At 45.3% G+C, this 19,613-nt stretch overlaps 1 protein-coding gene across 2 annotated transcripts in view; it reads left to right on the forward strand.

Annotated features, from left to right (window-relative positions):
- Positions 1–19,613, forward strand: part of scube3 (signal peptide, CUB domain, EGF-like 3) — a 71,716-nt gene that overhangs the window by 25,109 nt on the left and 26,994 nt on the right. For both annotated transcript variants that reach the window (XM_035159964.2, XM_035159965.2), the window contains exons 4-6: positions 5,041–5,175; positions 15,199–15,345; positions 16,767–16,883. In XM_035159964.2, coding sequence (XP_035015855.1) covers positions 5,041–5,175; positions 15,199–15,345; positions 16,767–16,883 — 399 coding nt within the window. The remainder of the gene's footprint in view (positions 1–5,040; positions 5,176–15,198; positions 15,346–16,766; positions 16,884–19,613) is intronic.

Below are 19,613 nucleotides of genomic sequence, written 5' to 3' on the forward strand. Positions count from 1 at the left end.
GGTCCGATCTGTTGACTGTCTTTTGTCTTTTGCTAATATCTCTAATTGTAAAGCAATGGTGTTTACGTGAGAATCACTTTGAGAGAGTCCCTCAGACTGTTTGATGACGGATGAAGCTTTACCATCAAACGTGTAGTCTCTCTAAGGCATCGCCCTCGGAGCCTGTATCCCCCGCCTCTCGTACTCCTTTGGGGTCTTGTTGCCACGTTGGCTAATCAAACAGGAGGTTTCAGCCTGATGTATTATTGACCAGGTTCTGATGGGGGGAAAAAGTGGCCATCAAAGAGCGTCACGCGGATTTGCTCTGCAGCCTTTTAAAAGCATTCCTTTTTAAATGTGTCGAGGCAGCGGTGATAACCTCTGCACCCCCCGCTCGAGTCGAAAAATATCCTGATCCCAGCCTGCATGAGGTGCCTTTAACTTCCACCTCTGACTCCTGAGCGTGTAGGATTTAGTCGGGACAATGACGGTTAACTTCTCTCGCGTTACAGCCAGAGGGGGCTCAGGGTTCGCACAGACACTCCTCACTTCCCTCCATGCAGATGAAAACATGCACGGATCGGGTTCGGACACGGCCGTCTCTCCACAGTTCAGAGGAGAGGAGCCGGAGTGGTGAGTTTAGGGATGGATTTGAGATCGGTGCATTAGCTGTCTCCTGAACGCTGTCTCACTCGCTCCCTCCTCTCAGGATTCTTCAGTCCCGTGCACCATGAAATGAACAATTCCAGCTGCGCCCACTGGCAGGGCTCTGGGGGGAAACTGAAGCCTGAGATTGCGTTCAGGGATGTAGGCATGCAGCAGACTGGGAGCCATCAGACGTCAGCACAGGGCCTCTTGTCTGCTTGGCATAGGGCTGTCCACCCGAAACACTTATCCTGGGGTTTTGTTTTTAAAATACTTCCAGACTTGTTTTGGAGGAACAGAGAAATGCCATTTAGCATGATCTTAGCTCATAGCTTTTCATTTAGGAAAGAACTCAGCGACAGATTTGGACGCGGAGTCTGTGCTTATTTACCAAAGTGGTTACCTGGGAGACGGGCCTGAAGTCGAAAAAGCCTGAGTTCCATCAAAGTGAAATGAGCTTTGTTTATGTAAAAGCATAAAAATCCAACAGTGCTGCTGGTGTAAGAATAAAACGCTACAGATATGATTCAGTTGTTTTAGACGCAGTGATTCAGGCCGACAGGAAGTACAGGAGCCAATAAATCTAATAAATCTACACTTAAGTGTTTTAATACATCAGCTTTCAGCCTGTAACACTCTCACACTCGATTTAAGAGAGTGTGTGTCTTCTGCAGGTGAAAGTTCAGGACATCTTGCAGCATATTATTTTATACAAGCTCCGCTGACAGTATGTTAACACAAGACCAGTTTCAGCTTCACTCCCCTGCAGGTTCAGGGTTCAAACCCGGCGCCGTGCTCTCTGTTCAGTGATGTGAAAAAAACTGCACCGTCACCGAACTCCGAGGGAGAGAAAGAGGAAATGGTGTAATCCTGTTTAAAATAAGAGGGGATCTTGTTTTAATTGAAGCTGGCTGTGTATGTGCCACTCCTTACTCACTGATGCTGAGAGAAGCCGAGCTAGTGCCTGTTCTTCTACCAGAGCCCCCCTTACCAGCCAGCCGCTCCGCTCCCTGTCACTGCACATGGCTCCGATTAGCTGCCTTATTAAAGACTGTGCGCCTCCTCGACTCCTGTAAATGAAATGCCCAAAGAGGCCGGAGTCCGTCCACTCGCTTCCTCGTCTCTGGGCCGTCTAGACGACAGAGACCTTTCTGTCTGAATCACACAGAAACCGAGCAGTGGGATGGATGCATGGACAGCTTTGATGACAGACAGCAGCAGTTTTTCACTCCCCCACCCACTGCAAAAATAAAAAACCCTCTGGGGCCAGTAAATGCCCCCGAAGTTGCTCAAGCTTTTAGAAATAAAGGAGAGCAGTTGAGCGTTTCTCCAATATATGTTCAGGAGTTTCTGCGAGGCAACCACGGTGTTTACATGGCTCTAAAGCTCCGCACAAGGCCAAATGTTATATATACAGTCAAGGCTATCTGAGAAACCAGCGGACATGGCCTCCGCAAACACGACCAATCTCTTAATCTCTCTCCGTTTGAACCTTTTACTTTTTCCCTTGGTCTCCCCCGACTGAAGCGAGGATAGAGCAGGGACATGTCTCATTTTTCTGAAGTGAGGCAGCTCTTTTAACTTGATTAAGACACACATTTTTTTTCCTCTTCCATCCTCTCAAGAGAATTTTAAAAATATATTTTAAGTCCAAATAACATGAGCACTTCTCCCCCGGCCAATGCCAGAACCCCTTTCCGCTTGGAAATATTTGCTTTGGACGCCAGCCTTGCCCCAGCACACAACACAGGCAATTATGGGAGCTATTTAAACAGGAGAAATCTACTGACAGGCGACGCCTCATTTGAAGGGATGAGGGAATCAGGAAATGAAACCTTCATTGATGCGCTTAGGGCATGGAAAGAGAAATCCCCCGGGGCGGCGGAAGCTGGTCACATATCTCATGGGCATTTTGTGCATATGTATTGAGGACTTGTGTATTTGTGTAGCGTTGACAAGTTTGGGGTTTATGTGTGTGTTAGGATGTTTTCTGGAGTTTTTCATTTTTTTATTTTTGGGCTCCTGCGAACAGTTTATCTGCAAAGGTGCAGCCGTAGGTTGCCGGCAGCTTTCATCAGCTCAGAGGTCTCCGCTCTGCTGCTGCCGCTTTCATGGTGGAGAGATGAAACCATGGGGTCAACACCAAAGCAGCCGCACAGCTGAATGAAAGTCTGACCAACATTTTCTATTTCGACACCGGCCTCCCTTTAGCTGTCTGCGGAGTGACGCTTTACCCAGTCGACCTCAGCTGACATGACACATTGTTTTTTTCGAGGGACGAGACAGTTTTTGCTCGTGGAATGCGAGACGAGAGGAGACTTGGCAAACTGATGGGGGTCGTGAGTGCTACCTGCCAGTGACCTACTTATCGCCCCCGGAGGTTTTTGTCGAATCAGGTGTCACTTTGCGAGCACCCTGTGTGTGTGTGTGTGTGTGTGTGTGTGTGTGTGTGTGTGTGTGTGTGTGTGTGTGTGTGTGTGTGTGTGTGTGTGTGTGTGTGTGTGTGTGTGTGTGTGTGTGTGTGTGTGTGTGTGTGTGTGTGTGTGTGTGTGTGTGTGTGTGTGTGTGTGTGTGTGTGTGTGTCCTGAGACGCGGTGAATCCACGTCCGTCTAAATTTCTGTGTGGAAAAAAGAAGAAAGGACAGAGCGACGTTTAACTTCTAACTTTTGCCGGGGCTGAGAATTCCCCAGAAATGAAACTCAATCGAGGCCGTCTCAGACTGGACAAATAGACAGTAAATTAGTTTCGCATGATGGTTTATTAAAAAAAAGAAAGAAAAAGTCTTGTGTATACAGCAGATTATTGATGCATCGAGCTGAGGGATGGATAAGGTTCCAGTGTGGTCGGTGGTGAGGGACGGAGCCCGGGTCTCCGGGGGGAAGCCTCACAGCGTAGTCATGCACAGCGGAGGCCGCCAAGCTCTGCAGCACGCCATCCCCCATGAAGGCTGCAAAACATCCCATTGTGCAACATCTTTCATTTTGAAAAACGTTTTTTTGAAAAGATTAATGGATAAATCCTCTGCTGTTCATTTGCAATTTTTTTTTCTGGTCGAGTCCCACACTGAGTTGGAGACGGAAAAAGTTTTGTGTCTTTAGGAGAGAACACCTGGATGTGCACAATTCAGTATGAGTGGAAATGAAGTCAGCAGCTCTGGTTTGTGGTCAGTGTCCCTGTCGCTCCCTGAGGGAGAACAAGGCCCGAGGCGACACCTTTGTAAACGCTCTGCTTTCGTACGCAGTTGTTGAGGTGGATTCATATGATTGCTTGTTACCCTGGCCCCCCCCCCCAATACTCTCCCTTCTTTCCATCTCGACTTTTCCTCTCTCTCCTTCTCATCCTCCTCCTTCCTCCCTCTCCCCGCATTCCTCCTGTCACAGGGCTGACAGACACTCGTCATCAGCGGGTACTCTGACCCAGGTGGATCAGGTTCCCCCTCTTGCCAGGGGATTGTGCCGCGTGTGCATTTTTATGGCTTAGCGCTGCACAGTTGGAGGTTTTTAGTGCACCTCTGGTCGGCTGCCATGTCTGATAACCATTAAGACAGACATGGCCTTCTCAGACGGCTTAAGACAAACTCCTCTGGCTTTTCAAAAATATCCAAACACTTCTTTTTTTCCTGCCTTGTGTGTTTTCTGTTTGTGTGACATTTGCAATCAAAGCTCCACCTCTGCTTGTTTTACCTGCTAAATGATACATGTGAGAATTTAAGAAATATTATTTAAAACACAAATTATTTAAATTCTATTTAATTTTAAGAAATAGTGAAAAAATATACAATAGTAAAAGAAAAATTAATCTATTTTTACACAAGGTTTTTACACAAAGAATACAGAGCAGGTTTACAGCCATGCTATCCACGTGTCTTAAGGAACGGGGATGTTCGTCAGTTTGTCCAACGCAGTTTTTGTTTGTTATCAAGCTCAAACAAGCTTCACTAAAAATTCAGGTTGGAATGAGTTCTCTCTTGGCCCATGTCCCATCCTTTCACCAAGTTTGGTGGAAATCTGTTCAGCAGTTTTTGCGTAATCCTGCTGACAAACAAACAAACAAACAAACAAACAAACAAGCAGATACGGGCAAAAAACTGAACGTCCTTGGCCGAGGTAAAACTATTAAATCCGACACAGTCTCAGAAGTTACTGTGCTGTTAGCTCGGGAAATTGCATTTTTCTAAACAATCACTTTTGCTGTATTTAGCAGGTTACATTCCCCGATGTCATTATACTTGTAAATGAACAGAATATAGATATATATCTGCATTCCTATAAACCGTGCCAGTTTCTGATTTACAGCTCTAAATGGGTCTTGATTTGATTGCAGACAAGCCCTCAGACAAACAGCTTTCCATGTAGCATTTGTTCTGTCTTGAAAGTGATGTTATTAATTTTGAATTTATGTCTGTCTCCTGGCAGATGTGGATGAGTGCTCGGAAGGCAACGGCGGATGCCAGCAGATTTGTGTCAACATGATGGGCAGCTACGAGTGCCGCTGCAGAGAAGGATTCCTCCTCAGCGACAACCAGCACACCTGCATCCAGAGGCCTAAAGGTTAAACACATGCACACACGCATGCACTGTTTATTCATGGGAAAAAGCAGGACACATGTGGTGAATTTGACTTTAGGTTGAATATTAATGCTCTTTATTTCAATGTAAGATGTGGATCTTCAGTTTTTTTTTTAACAGTTTAAGTTGTATAGGTTTAAACTCTGGGATCGGCTCTAACAGGCGTAAATGAAAGGCGAGCAAAGGTAAGTGTCTCCAGACTGAGGGGAATAAAAAGAGCAGGGATGAATCTCTCTTTTTGTTTTTCCACCCACCCTTTTCAAATTGAACCAATCTAGTGCTTGGCAGCATTTGAAGGTATCGTGGTATGAGAGTGGCCTGCGGGGTACTGCGAGCAGAGAAAACAATTAAAGGTGCAGCCTGGGGCAGACACGCCTCTTGTTTTTCGAGCATTCCTGTGGGATGGAGACGTGACAGGAGAAAGTACAGAGCCAGGCTGCTCTGAGGTTTACTCATCAGACACGGGCGCACCGTTCATAACGTCATGGCTGGAATAAGGTTTTGATTTTTGCATTCTGTCTCGTTGCAATTTTCTACAGTGGCTATAAAACAACAACACAGTGGTGGTAGTTTGTAACAAATTCACTCCTGTTTGTTAAGATTGCACAAAATTATATATTTATATCATAATAAAAGATCAGTTTCAGTATAACAAAATAAAGGGGAAAAAAGCATTTTAACAAAATAGGCTGCCATTGTACTTTGTTCAGTAGTTTTTCGTCAACGCTCTGAAAAGCAACACCAGAGAAAATGAACAGCTGCCATCCCCATCACAAAGCACATTAATTCAAAAAGTAATTATCCAGCTGTCTTCAGATTCCTCAGCCCTGACAGGTCGGGGCTGTGGATTCTTTTAGGTTCCTGGTCTCTTGCAGCCGAGCCTCTCTCACTCACAGGGAGCCGACAGAACCCGAGTGTCTCTTTATCTCTGCCCTCCTCCTCCTCCTCCTCCTCTCTGCCTTTTGTGAGATAACTGCTCGAGCTGGGAGTCATTACACGAGGATGTTCCTCAGTCCCCTGGATGGTTGAACCGATGATCTTGGAGGTCTGGTTTATGAGATCAGTCTGGCCCTGTGAACTGTCAATGTTTACATTTCATAAACGCAGTGTTTTTTGAGTGGGGCGAAAAGCGGGATCATGTGTTTCCAAGTGCCACAACTATATCAGCGGTGTCGGAGGCAGACTGCGAGCACCGGCCCCCGTCTCGCCACGCTCCCTCCGTCTCTCTTTCACTTCCTTTCTCCTCTTTCCCTCTCGACAAATGCCCTCAGTTCCTCAGTTAATCTTCCATTTTCATATTCATTTTGTCTTTATTGCTTCCAGATGAGGCCCATTTGGATCAAGAGATTAATGCTGCCATCAGTCTATAAACTTCCTCCGCTCGGCAGATAGCCACCCTGTCATTGTTTCATTATTTTTGAAAGACGAACAGACAGAACAACCACTCATCTGCTTATTATTACTGCTCTTATTACGCTGTGTGTCTGCAGGAAAATGGAGGTGGTGAGGATGTGGCTTTGCCAAGTTATTGGACAGTTAGCCTGCAGAATCGCTGCAAACGCCGCTCTCCCCCACTCACTGAAGAATTATGCACAGGTGGCTCAGGAAGGGAAAAAAGTAGTAATTGAGAAAATTAAAACTGATTTAATCTCGGCCAAGTCGCTGCCCTCCATCCATTCTGCCAAGTCTCTCTGTTTCTTAAGTGCAAAGCCCGGGGTGCCGTTTTCTCATGAGCTTTATTGTTCTCATTAAAAATACATCAGCTTTCCATTTCTTTCATTAATGGGTCAGGTGTACCCTGGGCAACTACTGGGAGTCTTTCTGATGATGGTGGAGAGCTGGTCACCGCGGCGCCCGGTGATACCAGGCTGTTTCCCCTGCTGGTGAGCTCTTGTTAGCAGTGAGCCGGTGCCAATTAGGCAGCAGGGGTCTGCCAGCCTCTCAGCTAATGACAGGGCTGCTGCTGGCCTGTCTCTTATTAGACCTGCCCCTTCCCCCTGAACAGGAATAACTCTGGCCAAATGAAGGCTCCATTGTCTCGCTGGCCAAAATGTAACAGTTCATTTATTCTCCCCAAACATTTCTTCCAGTCAAGAAATAAAGCCTTTGAAAGGCCAGCCAAGGTGCTTAGCGGTTGATAGGAATGCCATTTAGGTCAAGAAAGGTTCCAGTGCTTTGCGTTTGATTTATTGTCTCTCTTATATAGGAGGATAACAGGGACGTATGTGTGTGAGACGGGATCCAGCGCATTGGAATTCAGGAATTTCAGGCTCAGTCAACCCACACATCCATAATTTCAGCCCTCTACATTTCAGAATATCCGCTCGGGCAGTTACCTTAAGTGTTCACTGATGAGTTGTTACGTAAGTCACGTACAGCAACTTGTGCATTCAGTCCTTTTTGTCTTCAGCAGAAAATTATTATGTGATATTGAAAGTCAGCTCTGTTGAAGTAGTACCAGTCACGTAACAGATGCATGTAGAGATGTAACTGGTAATAAGATCATCTTTATCAATATGGCAGGAGTGAGGCTGGGTCCGTGAGGAAAGACGTGCATATCAGAAACGAGTCTGAAAGTTCACAGCAGCCTGATGATTACATTAGGATCTGAAGCTCATTGCAGGGAAATCTTTGATGACATGAGCCCCGAGGCCTCAGCGTCACCTTTCACTGCCGGTATAAATGCACTAATAGGCCACTGCACTCAATGAGCACAGTCACAAGCCAGTGAGCATAAATTAAATCCAGAGGGAAGTCTATCATGCAAAAAGACATTATTTTATTGGATTCCATTAAACGTAGATGGCTGCTCTGCAGAAAATGCAGAGCGAGAAATTGTATTTCATCATTTGAGTCGTCAATCAAGAGAAAGTGTTTAACAACTCAATCAATCAAATACACTTCAAGGCTTTTCTTCGTCGTATATTTTGGTTTCACCATAAGCAACTTAAATGTTTGGGATTTAGGCTTTTGGAGAATTTAATGACATTTTCTAACATTTTAAAGAGAAACTGCATCCATCGATACATTTAGTCAATTTACTGTCTTTAATAATCCAAACCCCAATCTGCATGCTGGAGCACCTGAAGAAAACCCACACAGACACAGGGAGAACATGCAAACTCGACACAGAAAGTCAACGGCCGAACCAGGATTTGAACCGGTAACCTTCCTGCTGTGACACAAAGGTGTCTAACCTAACCACCACAGCGCCGTGCCGCACTTTATAGAGGAATTGGTTTATAAAAAATAAAACGGTAGGTTAATCGATGACGGGATTTGTCCCAGTTGTCTTTACCATCTTAGAAAAGTGTAACATTTTCCTCTAGGAGGCTTGTTGTTCTTTATCAGCACCTGGCTGAGGATGTGAGTGCCGCTCTCCGTACAGTAGGCCTTGTCTTTCCAGGAAATGTTTGCTCTGTAAATAAAAACCTCTTCCTGTGTTTACAACTTCCATTAGCTTCCCAAAGGGGTTGTTACCCCTCAAGCAGCTAATCTCTTCCCTCTCCCGCTCTCTCTTTCTCAAATTCAGATGCCGACATGACGGACATAATCACACACTGACTCGCACAGGAGCACAACTCAATAACTTTCAATTTAATCCCGCTGGAGGCAAATTCAGACACGTTCCGTTATGACATTTAGATGCAAAGCGTGGCATGTCGACTTGCCGGCCAGAACGGCAGCATCTGTACGGGCCAGAGCTGCAGCAGCGCGAGGAATTTTCCAATAAATGTGATCAAATCCATAATAAATGGCCGCATCATACTCTCAGTTAGTTTTGCCCTGCAGCCATGACATTCCTTCTGTATGAAATCAGGCACTGAACCTGTTTTAATGCTTTTTTCAATGCAAACCCCCCTTCTTTCCAACATTGTGTTATCCAATTGGCAGAATGTTGCACACTTTCATTTCAGGAAGTATCGCGCTGCTCAACTGCCTGTTTCCATCATCCCAGTGATGCACTGTTTAATATTGCAAAGTCAAAAGTTTGTGAAAAGGCATTTTATGGGTTTTTCATGCATGTTCTTGTCTTGCGCTGTGTGGTTGTCCCACTGCGCAGGAGCCGACATGGTTCTTACATGTTCCCGTCGGTGGTTCTCAGCAGGCCTGCCTCTCTGTCTGTGCGTTGGCCACAAGACTGTTTTTACAAGTGCAGAAGTCGCTGCTCCATTGCTCTGCAGCCCAACCGTATAACCAGGCTCTTTTCCTATTCTGGGGAAGTGGAGCGAGAGGAACACCTCGTGCTTCCACCGCTACCTATTCACTCTCTGCAGCAGGGAGGACACACATCTACGGGACACTTTCATGTCCCTCTCGTGTCTTTCTGTCCACCCTCTGTCCTTGTCCTCGTCTTTTTCTGCCCGTCTCCTTCCGTCATGATCTCCCCTCGTCTTCCCTCTTTGTCCAGACTCTCACAGGCCCCATGTCCCCCCCCCTCTCGCCCCCACCCTTGAACAAATATACACCAGTGGCTTGGGCTTCAGCAAACGTTGGCTGCCTCGCCACTGAATTCTCCTTACCTCATTTGAGATGGGCATCCCTTTTGCTCGTGGGTTTGTTGAAGGCCATCTCTAAGCCGGCCAGCCCAGCGTGCTGCTGCGGACTGCCTGAGTGCCAGTGGGGTTTTTCCACTAACACTTGGCTGTCATGGCTTTAACCAGCGGGCCAGACTGAGCCCTGCAGACACAGACGCCTTCTTCACTTGCCTTTTCCCTTTGATTTTGATTTTTTTTGGGGGGGGAAAGAATGCGTCTCTGTGATAACATCGAGTGTCTCGTATCTTTTTGTATCTCTATATTAAAGAAAGCTATAGCAGCCGTGCTCGTGCTCTGCAGCCTCTGTTCTGTTGGGAGGACGCCCGGCTCCTTTGGGACTGCACAATGAGGTGACCTTGATAGAATCGGAGTGAAAGGAAAAGTGGCAACGTCCCCAGCAGGTGCTGCACGACTGTCAGTGACACAGATGGGCGGACGCACACAAATGCCCGTGTGCGACATGCATACATTATGCAAATAAACTTGTGTCAATGCATACACATACATTAATGTATGCTTACATGCACGCGCACGTGCACACGGATTCTCAAGAGCCTTTTACAAGGGTCTCCACTGTATTCATGTCTCTCCTTTACAGCCTGCTCCCTTAAAGTATATCACTTCACCAGTTAGAGTTTGGAACACTGTGCATGTTAAATGTCTCTGGTTTCGATCTCAGGAGCACAATATAATATATATATATATATAGTTGTACATTAAGCACTTTTGCAGTGACAAGTATCCGTCCGGAATTCTCTCTGCTGTCTTTTCCATTCACCGCTTGTTTATTCTTTTAGTGGCTCCTCTGAAAAGCGGCGTGCGCAGCCTCCACAAGGCCTTTTGGAGCAGGAGAAAAATCGGCACTTGCGCGACCGACCAAACAGTAGCACTTGGATTGGATTCCCTCTGCTCTTACTTTCTTGACCAGATGGCTTCCCCGTCGCGCCGCCTGACCATCTGCGTCGCAGCTCAGCCCAACCCAATCCGGTGCAGCTCCTTTCCCATTCTCCTTTCCATGCGCTGACATTTTTATCCTCCCATTAAAACTTTTAAGGGCCCATTATCTAAGAGGAAGGAATGCTGCTTTAATAGTGTGGTGGCTCCATGCTTAGGCCCCTTCTTTAACCAACACTAGCTATAGATGCTTAATGTTCTCCAGCCAGCGTCGGGCAAAGAGGGGACCGTCCCCCCCTCTGGGAGACGTATGACAGCGGCTCAACCCTGGACCATGAGCCCTCTTTTCACTGCCCCGAGCACTCAGGACAGACCATAAACCCTTGGCATGCCTTCCTCTACTTCAGCCCCATTGTTTCACTCCCTCCACTTCATGTTTCTCAGGTTTAAGAGGGCTCGCAGCGCTGTGGTGAAGAACTTGTGGCCTCCTCGGAGCTTTTGTTTTGGGATCACAGGAGTCGGCATCTCAGCTGGAGCACCCATGTTAACTTTCCTTGCTTTTGCACAGCTCCCTAAGGTCAAGTTAAAACGCACACCCTGCTATTGAAAGTTTACTGTTGTTTGTATTTTTGGGAGGCGGGTTTCACCTCAGAAAGAAAGTCTCACAGAGCCTGGAGCCCAACATGTGGTGCAACAGAATCCTCTCTTGCAAGATGTAGATGTTTCACCGTGTCCGAGCATATTGTGTTTTCCGTGGACGTCTGGTTCGAAGAGAGCCGGAGAAACAACTCGGCTCAGAAGCTATAGAGTTTAAATTACAGCCCCTGCCTGAGATAGTGATTTGAGCTCCAATCAGTTTCTCCAAAGTGCTTTTCATTCCCACTGACTCGCCTGCAGGAGTTACCTTCATCAGTAAATCCCTATGTCCCTTCTCTCCCCCCCCCCTGTTGTCTTGACCTGCTGGTTCTTCAGAGCCGTGTGATGTGACCTGAACTTAAAGCCGTGTCCTGCAGGTGCTGAGGCTGATCTCACATATTAAGTCCAAGTCGCACTGACTCAGTGACGGACGCACAAATTGATTCTCAGATGGAAAAACCTGAACGTGTAGGTCACTTTACTCCCAGAGGATCGTGCAGTTGTTTCTCTCGGTAAGAATAGGAAAGGCACGCACTGGATATTTAGCTTGCTCAGCAAAATCTTATTGGGTCACAATTATATTGAGAATGCCTAAAAAAAAAAAGTGCATCTGCAGTCACGCTGAGAACCTATTTCCTCAGCTGGTTTCTTACTGTGAGTGAAAGGATCCTGCATGAACACGCTCATTTCTGCCAGAGCTCAGATTGTTTCACCTCAGAGATTCTTCTTTGTTTTTCCCCTGTGCTCTTCCCTCTGTTTTTCAATGGGCTCTGTTGGAAAAATGAATGACGGGTGTTGGGTTGTGTGGTCACTGTCTGTCTCCAGGCTTCATGCTAAGCTAACTAGCTGCTTGTCATGGCTTCATGGCTTTCTGACGATAGATCCCTTTCACCTAAACCTTACACACTGGACCTTTAAAGATGTAACAATTTTGTATTAAAACGTCTAAAAACAACTTGACCTATGTTAAATTCCAGTTTTATTCAAGCTTTAAAAATAGTAATAATAATGATGATGATAATGATAACAACAGCAATACCAATACATTTTATCTGTATAGCGCTTTTTACAAAAAATCTGAGAAGATAAAAAGAAATAACTATAAATATAAAATACACATCATAACCTGTGGCCTTCTCCGTCTCTGCCATAACTTCTGTTTGGTGCATAAAGTGAATAAAACCTGGATTTGTGATTTTCATTGGTACCGGTGGTGAACACACGACATCGTCAAACTAGGTTTTCTGTTATTTCTTTGATTGAGGGACCCCTAGCGACCGAAGTGTTAGTTAAGAATGATATTTATAGGCTCCTGGCAACAGCGCCACCTTTTAGTGGTGGACACAGAGGTCATGACCTTTTAGTTGTGGTCACTTCACAGAGGGAGCGCTCCCACTTGTTTCCTCGGTTTAATTGCATTGGTCCTTTTTTTTACAGTAGTTTCTGTTCCCGTTGAGCTGTGTGAAAACCTATATCCTCCCTGGTTTGTCCCTCGGTAGCTATTTGAAAGGACTACTTCTCATTTCCAAGACGTTGGACTCTATTTCCCGTCCAGTTCTCAGCCTATAAAGTGGTCTGTAATACTTTTTATTAGTTTCTACATAAAGAATTATGTCTTATGGGTCAGCAGATTGTTTTGGTTGATCGTGGTATATATGATCTAGAGGTTGTTTTTTTTGTGTCCACCTCCTAATGAAAGTATGTTTTTTTTTCCTGCTTCCCATCATTTAGTAATGATAAAAACTGGAGGCCCTTGGCAGCCGGTTAGAGGGAACAGCACATGGAGGATGATAGCTGGGTCTGGAGAAAAGGGCCATTGTGTCAACACTTTGGCTTTTATTGGCCCTCAGAGACATGAAGGCCCAGGTTCTGGCCCCAGCTCCGCATGCTATTGATGGATGGGTCTGTAGCATTTGGGTAGAGGGGCTGCATAAAAATGAAGGGTGGAGTGAAGTGAGTTTTGGGATCCATAACACAACCGTAGTAAGTAATCTTTAGTCCGTAGGGGCTGCTTGGTTGGAAATTCAATCCTCTGTTAGGTTCACAGATGTCGGTTTCTTGCGCCGGCCTCAGAAAGACGCGGAGCGGAGAGAAGGGACCACTGAATTCCACTTCCCACTTAAATGTGGCTCACTGTGAATTCTGCAGCTGCTCTGTTGATGCTCATTCACGGTCACTTCACTCAGTCGTGTCGTGGCTTTTTCCTTCAGCTGACGTGCTGGTCTGGTGTTTGTGTAGCAGGGCCAGGCTGCTGCGGCAGTTAGTGTGTGAAGACTGACGTCGTCTGCGAGAATGACAAGCGCCCGGGCAGGGAGACGTCTGAGGGGGATAGTATGACCTTGTGACACGTGTTGACAGACTTAAAGTGATGGAAAGTATTTAAGCAGGAGGTCAGGATTGTCTACATCACTCACGTTGTCAGCTCCTGGAAGGAAAGAGAAATTCAGAATGGGTTTCTTGACAATCCACAGTGGAATTGCATTAAAGGGCAAGTTTTGTTTTCTGGAAACAACGTATGAAAATCAAAGGGATTATGGTGGCATAAATTAAAGTTTAAAAAAACATACAAGGGCACATACTTTACCTCCAAAAAGGCTAATGCTCTATCTTGCCCTTCCTGAATTCATCCATTTATCCAAATCCGTTTAAAACTTTCATGAAAATCAGTTCAAACAAACGCTGATAGATACAGAACCTCCTCTGTGGAGTTAACAAAAGAGCATCAAGTATTTGTTAATATTTATTTCCGATTCTAAATCTTTTAAAAATCTCTATTTTTTAGTTACATGTATGAGCTGCTAAATTTCCATAAACCGAGGCCCCAACAGTCCCAGTTTGAAATCAATCTGAATTTCGCTAGATGTTGATATGGATCTGCACCAAATTGCACATACAAAGAAAGTAAAATAAAAGTCCTGGATCCTCCCTCCTGATCCAGATCTGCATCTAAAATGAATGAGATCTTCCAAACAAAACCTCTATGAGCGTCACCAGGTGTCGACACATATGCAAATGATCGAATCTACAGCCAAAAAGTTTAGCTAATTAAGAAAGTTCGACTTGAAAACACCCTTCAGTGCAACAGCAGATTTAATGTGACATTAATGGAGGAGTGCTCTACCTCCCTGTTCACCAGAAGAGCAGGAGAGGAGATCTGTTTTGTTTTAATGAGACAGAGATCTGGGGTTTGTCACCGCGTCGGTAGCGCCGGCGAAGTTTCACTATAAATAAGTCAAATATCTGTGTCCTTCCTCAAAGGCGGTGGCGTTATTACAGATCGGAGCTGAGTGCAGGAAGGGCTGCGTCCGGTTGGATCATCATTCATGACACGAGGGTCCCGAGTCAAATGCGTTGGTGGTCGTCTGTTCATCAAACATCTATACATCACACGGGAATTATGCATCGCCGCGTGCCATGTTGTACCAAAGCTGTGAATTATTAAAATGCATTTATTTTCAATATCATTGATATATTCATTTTGTGTTTTTAGAGTCTTAACTGAAGTGCTTCGACCTTGACTTGACTTTTTTTTTTTTTGTGTGCTTTTAAACTCAGTCTCTACAGGGAGATTTTAACAAAGGAGGGTTTTTTTTCTCTCCCTCTCTCCTTTATGGGGGATTACCTCAATTAAAATTACAGGTCTACTGGATCAGCTCCTGCTGGGAGTTTTATCCTTTCTGTTGGCAGCCTTCTTTTTATAGCCTGAAACAAGTGAGCATGTTCCAACAAGTGCTTGAGTCTTTGTAGCGGGGGTACGGGGCATGTCACGTCACCAGCAGTAGGCATATGTGCTACTCAGGGTAAGAATGCATGACGGGTATTTAAAGATTTTCACTCCTCCTGCACAACCCTGTAAAATCTAATTTAAGACTGAATGGTTAAATAATAAACAAGTTAAGGTTAAACTCTCTCTCTCCTCGTGCTGTTTCCTCCACAGCGCAACCAGAAGGCAGTAAGGACGGACCCACCTGTATGGACAAGAACCACGGCTGTGCACACATCTGCAGGGAATCACAGAAGGGGGGCATCTCCTGCGAGTGTCGACCTGGGTTCCAGCTCACCCGTAACATGAAGGACTGCAAATGTAAGTCAAACACACACACACACACACACACACACACACACACGGAGGGAGGGAGGATTTATAGGCTCCTCATGAAGAAGGTGATTGGGGTTAGAAACCTGCCGATGTCGGATAATTGCACTCATTCCACAAATACCTCTCCAACAGATTTGAAGCCGGTTCCTGACATTTACGTTACATTACCGGGCTGCGACTAATCTTCTGAATAGTCCTCGTAAAAGGAAAACATGTTTATCAAATAAGGAGCGACCATTTACACAACCAGGGCAAGTGTGGAGGTTACTCGAAGGGGACCGCTCTGACGGACAGCGCACACTTCCTGTTGCTGTGCAACAGAGATCATCCTGTCAGGGCCGGGGCCGGGGCTGATGGGGGATTTGTCTGTGTTTGGATAAGGATTGGAGAAGTGTTATTCTATAGTTTTGCTGTGACAGCCCAGGAAAAGGGCAAAAGGCGCTGGGATGGTAGGGTGCAGACAGGATGGCGGTGGAAGGCTTGGCTCGCTCTGGCTCTTTTTCACTCTGTCATCACAGGTGTGTTTAAAGTGCCAAGGTTAATGCTTCCTTCAGCCGCCAGCATATAAATGTATTTGCACTTAAAGATTTGCAAAGACACACGCATGAGCACACAAACTTAGAGCGGGAATCGCACCCTTCAGAGTGACTTACAATGAGTGAGTGAGTTCAGCCTCCTGCTCAAGGCCGACGCCTCAGCTGCTGGAGACTTTAAAATATGACCTTTCAAAATCCTTCGCAACTCCCGAGTAATTCTTCAGTCACAAGGATGAAAAGATTTAGTATGTGGAGTAATGAATGGAAGCTGTGACAGTGATTAACATACTGTACATTCACCACTTAAGGCATCAAATATGTAAATCATATCATGACCTTCTGCATATTGTGGTTCACAGATTTTCACCTTAATCTAAAACCAGTTCAGTGTTAAATAGACCTAAATGTCTTTAGGTCACATTTGTTTGCAATACTTTTATTGCATTGAACAGTTTTTGAGTTTAAATAATAAAATAATAATAAAAACTAGAGGATTTTTGGGTCCAATGCCAATATTGATAGTAGGTAGTAAAATAAATTCACATACAGATACATGTTCATCGGCCAATATACATATATATGTTAAAAGATTCATAAGATACCGTAATAAAAACCATTTAAAAAAAGAAAACACAAATACAACCAAATATTTTGAAGTCGAATAAGAAAATAAAAAATGTTCAATATCAACATAAATGAACATCGTTTCTGAGTTGTTTATTCTGTAAAAGAGAATGTCATATATATTGTGTGTATCTGTCTGTCCTCTCTCCATCCTCACGTCCTGTCACCTCTGTGCAGCCAACTGCTGAACAAAAGGCAAAAATGTTTTTTATGTACAGTTTACGTTCTCCGTGTATCCTCTGATAGTGACATGTAACTACGGTAACGGGGGTTGCCAGCACATCTGCGAGGAGACGGACCACGGCCCCAAGTGTTCGTGCCACATGAAGTTCGTCCTGCACAGCGATGGAAAGACTTGTGTAGGTGAGTCATCTCACCCCTGATACAACGACGAGGGCAAGAAAACCAAATGAGAAAATATTGAGCCACAAACAATTAACTCGGCGCCCAAACAGCAAATTGAATTAACATCTGGAATGAGGTGTTCAGTGATAAAATACAGGCTTTTGTTAAGAAGACGTACGCCTGAGTCTTTTCCTCTTGATCTGTGACATGCAAGGACAAAAGGCTACCACCCACTGTGCTGTCCCCTCTGCTGCTGCTCCAGTAACCTCTCAGTCCCTGCATCTGCTTCGGCTTTTCCTCCTCTTCCTCCTCCTCTCCTTCACTGGACACTGTGCAACAGCTCTCTCCCCCTTTTCTCCTCCCTTCCTCAGCCACTCAGTCAGACGCACACCTTCTATTAGCCCCTGGGTCACTTCCTCCACTGCTTCCCATTAGGGATTAACTCACACAGCTGACCTAACCTTCCGCTGGCATTTATCAGTGTTTGCCTGAGTTGACTTAAGTTGAGTAAAAATCATTCGGCCACTCGGGCATATTGAGCCGCTCTGAAGGGCAGTTTGTGCATCGGATGGGACCTGCAGGTGCACAGGAGTCAAAGCGGAGGTCCTCGATTGATGTGTGTGGATTGTGTTCAGCCACGCAGACAGGCCTTTATTGTATCCGTCTATTTGAAGTCCCTTTAATGTTTTCTGCTTACATTACAAACCTGTTTAAACCGATTTATCCAGGGCTTCGAAGTGTTAATTAGCTGGTTTTGTAACGTGAAACCTCGGGGATTCTGGTAAAACATAGTTTTTTTGTGTCAGGGAGACAAACACAGTAATGGAATTAGATGCTGCGCCTGCAGAGCGAGACTGGTGAGACGGTCGCTTGGTTTCGGTGGCTGTTAAACTTTGAGGGTTTGATTTGGGCCGTGGCTGATAAGCTCAGTGTTTCTATTACCACAGCGCTGATGAAAGCCAGACCAATGTCAAGGTCTGGTCAGCCAACCTGTCATTACTGCTGTGCCCTGCTAGGCTAGGGGGACGCCACAAAGTTTACCGCGACCAAATTATATGCCGTAGCCCCGTCTTTATTTCCAAGGCAGAGCACATGCACGTTCGGTGTGCCAGATTAGGAAGCAGCCGGCCAGTTAAGATCTCTGATTTCCCCCCACAGAGTCTGGGGTTACGGAGGTGGAGGGCGAGCCGCTCTGTGGTCGACACAGGGGCGCTCCATCTCCCAGACACTCTATTAGTTAATAAAACCTCCATAAAACAAACAATCTGCCAAATGAGCCGCTGACGGGAGAGTGAGTGACAAGAACGTTGGAAGACCTTCAGTGAGGCACCACTGCCGCGCACTAGGACTGTAATTCTGGAGGGGTTTCCACCATAAAAAACACACCATTAAAAAGCAGCGTCTGCACTTCTGTAAAAGCTGCATAGGTTTAAACAGATATTCCAAGTTGCTGCGCCAGATTTAAGTATAAATACTTTAACCCTTGGCATTGTTTTTTGACATGTATGACTTCTTACTAAATGCAACAGCTGCATCTCCTTTGAAGAAAGAGATTCCATTTTTATTTATTCCAAAGCTTAAAAGAAATCTCTCTGAGCCAAGAAATCATATTTTAATCATGTTATTAAATTGAAATAGTTTTAATTGTCACATGAAGATGAAAATGGCTTTGCCGGTGTTGTTATATTTTTGTGCTGTCTGCATACAGCACGTAGTGATAATTACCCTTTAGCCACCGCGTTCGGAAATAGTACTAATGTTAAGAGTGTGGACGGTATCCAGGGCAACTACACAAAATGAAAACACCCTCCTGTTTAACCTCAGTATTGATTTAAATACCTAAACCAAAAAGAATCCAACACATCTTCGTCAGTGGCTCCTGTCTCCTTCAGTATTCTGCAGCTTCACTGTTCAATCCATCTGGTCGGGTGTTTCATATGCATTCTGCAACTTTTTCTCATTCACTTTGTGGTGTCTCTCCTCACCCGGGCTCGGTCATGCATTTTGTAATAATACACAATATCCTACCGCTGCGGTTGGGAAGTGTTGCTCCTTCATCCTTCCTGTCTCACCCCTGTTGATGCTGTGCCGGCTGTAGGTGAGAATGTTAATGTCGGTGGAGGCTTTGTATGGACGCCACACGTGGACTGTTCTCACTCAAACACACACACACACACACGTCAACACACACTTTTAGAGACACACGTTTAATCAACTGCTCAAACTCAAACAAAAAAGTCATGATTTTGACTGAAATCGTCCCAAAAAACTATAAATCTGGTTTATTTTTTGCCTGTAATGACTGTGAATCCAGAAAGTTTAAAAATATCAGGAGGGAGCAGCCGTCATGTGGAAGCATTCATGCTGTTAGCACAGCAAATCATAAACATTCACAAATAGCAGGCAGATGCAGGCATGCTCAGGAGTTCAATCATCTGAAGAGTTGGACACACTACACACACACACACACACACACACACACACACAAGAGTAAGAGAGCGAGAGATGCATTTTATAACACAAACAGAAAGCTAAACAAACAACCCCACAAACATACGATACGATATCCAGCATGAATGCATCACATGCATGTAAACCCCGTGCAGTCTCTACATGCACATGCCCGTGACATAAACACAGCGCTCTGGTTTCGGGTGGTCTGTGGATTCACGTCTCTGTGTGTTCAGAGGTATCTCTCTTTCCCTTCTAACTGCTGTGGATGGTTGTTTCTGGACGGTGCATATCGGG

Source organism: Hippoglossus stenolepis, chromosome 6 (assembly GCF_022539355.2).
Source record: "Hippoglossus stenolepis isolate QCI-W04-F060 chromosome 6, HSTE1.2, whole genome shotgun sequence".
Taxonomy (NCBI): domain Eukaryota; kingdom Metazoa; phylum Chordata; class Actinopteri; order Pleuronectiformes; family Pleuronectidae; genus Hippoglossus; species Hippoglossus stenolepis.